Raw genomic sequence first — 6,652 nt, 5'->3', positions numbered from 1 at the left:
TAGCATTCAACAAGATGGTTCTTACTTTTTTATAATTCTTACGATCCTTCTTTTGTTGATCAGTCATAACTTTCCCTTCAAGCTACTTTCCATTTCCATCTGTGGGATGTTCGTATCCATCCACTACCATATCCCAAAGATCAAAGTGAAGACCTAGAAAGAAACTTTCTAGTTTGTCTTTCCAATATTCAAAATTTTCACCATCAAAGATAGGAGGTTTAGGATTGTAGCTTTCATTTGAAACTGGAGCAGGAGAGGGTGGTGTAGGATTAACCATAGTGTTTTTGAAACTCATCTAGATCTTTATCTGACACAGTTAAGTGTATATAACCAGAACCGGAGCTCTAATGCCAATTGAAGATGCGAGAAACACAAGAAAGGGGGATTTTGAATTGGGTTGCACCAATTATAATATTTTTGCAACATACAACACAAGGTTAAAAAGTGAATAAAAATATATGAACATAATTATTTTTATCTTGGTTCACTGTTAAATAAGTTACTCCAATCCACCCGCCAAGGTGATTTTTCCTTCTCAATAAGGACTTAATCCACTATAACCAAACTAATTACAGATAACTAAAATTACCGCAATCACTGTCTTCTTGAGACTTCTGACTAACAATAGTCTCTCAAGGAAACAAACATAATAAGCTTATGATCAACCTTGTTGACACCCCTAACAAGTTCTGGTGATCCTTATCGTGAAACCACTATGACCGCATCCACAATCTTCTTGAGGCTTCTGACTAATACTAGTCCCCCAAGGAATCTAATTAACCACGTTGATTACAAGTGTGTTTCATAAATATGCTTTTAATAGCCATATTACACAATGTTTAAGTACAACAACACAAAAGTGTTGATAAACAACAAGATACGAACAAAAGCTCATTGCTGAAAATACAAAACTATACAAAGAATTTCTCTAACAGAGTTTGTGTAGTGCTTTGGTGTAGTTTTATAGAACTAATTCGTTGATTTCAAATTCTTCCAATGGCTTCCTTTATAGATGAGGATAGATTCGTTGGAGGATAGAACAAGAAAGCAAAGTACAGTTGTAAAGTCCCAGACAATCATGGTGGGAATAACAGATAACAAGTATAGGTTTGACTGTCCTTACGTCACCCTATAAGAGTAGGGGTCACAGTTTACGTTAGTACTTTTATACTCAACATCACACGTAAGTCATTCTTGATCTTCTAAGTCTTCAAAGGCTTCTGATTGTATGTTGATTGAAGCATGTTGTAGATTATCAGAACTCGAGTCTTTAAAACTTAAGTCTAAGTCTTCAGAACCTGTTCAGCAGAACCTTGTCTTTAGATTCTTTGGCCCTTAGTCTTCTGAAGTGATGTCTTTAAATCTTTAGAACTTGTTCACCAGAACCTCATCTTCAGCATCTTCATAACATGGGACACATAAATAAAGCTTTAAGAGGCCTTCAAATTATCCTTTAATAGTTACGATCAGAAGCTCTTGTACTAACGTTCCTTAGAACCATTGCAGAAGTAGCATTACAGAATCTTGACTTCAGAGTCTTGATTTCAGAACCTGATGACATCACACGCCTTCTTACAAGACTCAGAACCTACAAAGCAAAAGCCACACACAATAAGGTAATCTTTAATGTATACAATTGTTCTTTAAGATAACATGTAACATTATCATCAAAACTCAAGGCCAGATGTATAACCAATCTTGCTCTTACACTTCTATGATGTACCTTTCAACGATCGAAGCTTCAGGTCGGTGATAATTCTTCGTATATCTTTTATAGATCTTCATGTATCTCTCTATCGAATACATCCACCTTAAATAAACTGGGCCACAAAATTTAATTTCTCTGACTAGATGGACAAGTAAGTGAACCATAATGTCAAAAAATGATGGAGGAAAATGCATCTCCAATTGACACAAGATTATTGCAGCCCCTTCTTCTAATTCTTTTTTTAAAAATAAAAAACTACATATAGCATTGAAGAATAAGCACAATCTATTTATAGTTACTCTTACATTTTTTGAAATGATGCCACGGATACCTACTAGTATAAATTGTTACATCAAGATAAAACAATCATGAGATTTTAAGCCAATTATAATTTGAGATCTTTCGTTGATATAAGTTTCTTGATGTTTGATAAGTAACCTTGAGAAACTTTGATATCATGCAAACACTCACAAAAAAATTTTATTTTCCTTTTTAGATAGAGTGTGACATGTCGGAGGCAAATATGTTCTTTTTCCTCTATCTTTGAGAGCCGATTGTTGTCATATACCCATCTCGACTATATCTAAACGAGAATTCTTAGTATCTTTAGTCTTGCCTAGAATGTTTAGAAATGTTCCTATCAAACTATCAAACACATTTTTCTCTACATGCATCACATCAAGACAATGTCTTACATCGAAGTTAGACCAATATGGAAGATCAAAGAATGCCGGTCTCGTTTTCCAAATATTTCTCTCAACGGGACCTTTTTTATTCTTTCCAAAGAAAAAATTAAGGTGTTCTTTTCATTGATAAACTCCATCGCCCGTTAAAGGTTTAGGGGCGATTTCAAACTCCTGCTCTTCGTTAAAAGCCTTCTGTAATCTACAATAAGGATGATTGGGTTTTAGAAACTTCTGATGCCCAAGGTAAACAATCTTTTTTTCAAACTCAAGTTGGTGAAAATAGGTATTAGATTCACATATATGATACACTTTATATCCTTTGACACAGTATCTAGCCAAATTACCATATGCATGAAAGACGTTGATTATGCAAAATAGCATTGCACACATCTTAAACTTTTCATCAGAATATGCATCATCAACGTCAATGCCTTCCTCCCAAAAAAGTATTAAATATTTAATTAATGGACTTAGATAAACATCTATGTCATTTCCGGGTTATTTTGGTCCAAAAATCATCATACTTAATAGCATATACTTGCGTTTCATGCACAACCGGCGAGATAGGTTATATATCATGAGAAGAACAGGCCACAAAGAATGGTTAGTACTCATATTATCAAAGGAGTTCATTCTATCCGTGGCAAGCGCAAGCCTAAGATTTCTTGGCAGGCCAAAATTTGGAAACAAGGAATTAATTTTCTTCCATTGCAAAGAATCGGCTACATGGCGAATGTTTCCATCATATTTTCTTTCATTTGCATGTCATCTAATATTTTTTATATCATTCACATTAGCCACATGTCTCTTGAACCTTGACATTTTTTGCAAGTACCATAACACTTCAACGAGAGGACGCTTCTTGCTAACATTGTCATTCTCATCATTGTTGTCCTTTAACTTGTAGCGCGACTCACCATATTTCGGACATTGATCCGATTTTTCTTACTATTTTCTGTTTACTATGCAATCATCAGGGAATGCATGTATTTTGATATACTCAAAACCCGTTGGACACAATATCTTCTTGGTCTCATAACAACAATCTAGAAAATTGTTATCTTCTAGTAGCATTTGTTTCAATAAATCAAGCAATTATGTGAAACTTTAATCCAACCACACGCTTTTTGTCTTCAAATTAAACAACTTTAACAACACAGATAATCATGTAAAACTTGTGCACCCTTTATATAAAGATGCATCCTTATCATTACATAAATTATCATAAATATGGGCTTTCATAAAAGATGATTCAAAAATATCACAGATCATATTTTCTAGTCGATCATCCATATCTTCATCAACTTCATCCATTTAGGACGCCGCATTATTATTTTTATCCAGTTCTCCATGCCATGTCCATGTTGTATAATTTTGACATATTACATCACGACATAGGTGATGTAATATTTCTTCCTTTGATAGTTTTTTTATATTCCTGCAATTAGCATAAGGATAATAAAAGAGATCATTATTATCAGAAAGATTTTGTTCTGTGAATTCAAAAACTCCTTTTTCATAAATTCGACCTAATCTATCAGCTTTTATCCAACTACGATCCATAATAAGTTTGGAATTTATATCAAAAGACTAATGTAAATGGCACACTAATTCATACTAATATATCCATCACAACAATATAACACAAAAACCTAAAGCATACTCATAACAATCCTCTATAATTCATGACATCAGTCAACAATCCAACAATTTCATCTGTAACACCAAAATCTAAAGCATATTCATAACCACGTTTATTTCTTCATTTGCAATAGAGATATAACAACAAAATAAAAACAAACGTGATGGTATCCTTTAATATTATAGTGTTTTATTATTATTAAAAATAAATAATTATTGATAATGATGACAAGGCAAACAAAAAATGACATGATATCAAGTCACTTTTGTTATACATGTGTCACATAATCAAAAATAAAGGGTGGATTGAGATAATTTTATTGGGCCTAAAAAGGGAATAGTCTGTAATGAAATTAAAGGGTGAGTGCCCGAACGGGGCTTGATCATCCAAAGAGTCCTAAGTGTAGTAGGTCACCCAAAGTGCATAAAGAAAGGTGGTCGTTCGCCTGAAGAATATTGCAGGTCACCCAGTTGAGCTTAACTCCAAAATAAATTGTCTATCTCATGTAATACACATAGTTTTTGAGCACGGTCGAAAAACGTTAATAGAGGTAGAAATTCGTTCTCCCACGAATACGATGAAGGAAAGACTAAGTCTCCTCCGCTTTACGTTTCTAAGAAGGAAATGAGAAAAACGTTTTTATGTCTCTCTATCCTTGGTCCAATAAACCTTATATAAATTCCAATTTCAAAAGAAGGAAATAGAGGACAGATTTTCACCCGAATCACATAGAGAGATAAAGTCTCTCATAATTTTTACGTGGATAGACTCTCCAAAACTTTCACTTACCTTAAATACACTAAAATCCTTCTAGAGCAGGGTTATCACCCTTATCATACTTTATCATACTTTAGCAAATACAGAGGAGAATCAAATAAATATCAAAATTTATTAAACAAAACTAAAAAGTTGATTTTTTAATGAGGTAACTAAAACATATGTAATTTTTTTTTATCAAAATAGAGAATCATAAATGCATTTAACTCTTTCTTTATTTGAATATCAAAATATATACACAACACAATATCAAAATATTGAAGTAAAAAATAAAATAAAAAAACCATTATGAAATTGTTAAACACAAATTGCTGAAAAAGGCTCTTTTTACTATTTTCATGTCGCAAGCACTTTTTGGGCCTACAAATTCACCCCTGGCTCCCTTCTCTTCTTCCACACACCATTCTCATTCTTCCACACACCATTCTCATTACTTATTTCATTCTTTAAGACTCCGTTAGCCCTTTCATCTTAACTTAGTTAAGACACAAACATCAATCATGGCTGCAACCGTTTGCCACCCTAGATTGCAGTTGCATCTTGAATCTCAACTTGTTGAATCAAGAACACTAACATTAAGGTTGCCTTCTCCAAAACAATCCAATGATTTAGCCTTCAAATCTTGTTTCCCGGACTCAAACATGAACAAAACAGAAACTTTTCAAGACAAGCCCAACAATGGTGGTTGGAACTTCGTTGACGCTCTTTCTAATATCTCACAAAACATATCAATAAAAGAAACCACAATCGGTTATGTTCACCCTCAACAGAATCGTTTCTCTTTGGGTTTGAATCCGAAGAGTCTTGAATTGTGCACAGAGAATCTTGGTAACGAGAGTGGTACTAACATTGTAGAAAACGACATGTTGTTGTCTTTAATGGAAACAAAAGAACAAAGACAAAGTTGTCGTAAAGTTTTAGCGGCTACTAAGAAAGTGAAAATTCAGAATTTTCCGCCACCTTTGACAACTATAAGAGGTTCAGAATCTCTTCGTGTTAGACCTCACCGTGAAGATGGAAGATTAGTGATTGAAGTCACTAAGGTCCCACCGAGTACTAGTTGTTTTCAAGCTGAGAGAAGCCATGGCCGTCTTCGCCTCTGTTTTGGCCGTGAAGAAGAACAAGAAGAAGATAGTGAGAATGATATTGATGATGATGTCATGGATGAAAATGAACAAGCACACAATGAAGAAGAATTTTTTAAAAATGAAATGATGGGAGAAGAAACAAAAGATGCTGAAAAAGAGGATCAAAGGAAGAAAATGAATTGTTAAATGAAAAAGAATTTTCACATATATTTATCTTTGTATTAATAAAACAATAAGATTTATATCTTTGTCTTTACTCCAATTTTCCTTTTTGTTTTGTGCATTGCTCTTGTTATGTTTAACGAATTCCCTGTGTTTTGTCTCATAATCTATGGTCCTGATCGCTAGTTTTTACAGTTACTCTGTTTCAAGGAGGACACGCGCAGTGATGTCTCTGCGAGTTTGAGTAGCACGCAAACAGCTTTCAGCAAATTCGAGAGAGAATATTAAGAATTTAAAAAGATAAACAATACATATATGTAATATATTTAATACATTAAAAATAAAAGTAATTTTTTTTTAGAGTTTAAAGGTAGTGCACTGACAGTGTAAACAAATTTTACACATACATCCAATCAAAATCACTACACTTGCCATGTCATATTAGTTTTTTTAAATTAAAATTGTGTTTTAATTGGATACATGGTTGTGATTGGTTGACAGTGTAAAAATATTTTGCACTGTCGGTGCATATTCCTATTTCTCTTTTTTTTAAAGAATACTCCCTCTCATCTTTGTTATAGAAAATTTA

The 6,652-nt window shown here is 33.3% G+C and overlaps 1 protein-coding gene across 1 annotated transcript; it reads left to right on the top strand.

Annotated features, from left to right (window-relative positions):
* The first annotated feature begins 5,209 nt into the window (after positions 1-5,209).
* On the top strand, positions 5,210-6,317 carry LOC131611429 (protein FANTASTIC FOUR 3-like). The gene has a single exon (XM_058883458.1). The coding sequence runs from the start codon at positions 5,314-5,316 to the stop codon at positions 6,085-6,087; it is 774 nt and encodes a 257-aa protein (XP_058739441.1). The 5' UTR covers positions 5,210-5,313; the 3' UTR covers positions 6,088-6,317.
* The last annotated feature ends 335 nt before the right edge of the window (positions 6,318-6,652 follow it).

The sequence above is a fragment of the Vicia villosa genome, linkage group LG1, assembly GCF_029867415.1.
Source record: "Vicia villosa cultivar HV-30 ecotype Madison, WI linkage group LG1, Vvil1.0, whole genome shotgun sequence".
Classification (NCBI taxonomy): Eukaryota; Viridiplantae; Streptophyta; class Magnoliopsida; order Fabales; family Fabaceae; genus Vicia; species Vicia villosa.
This window is presented reverse-complemented; position numbering and strand designations above follow the sequence as displayed.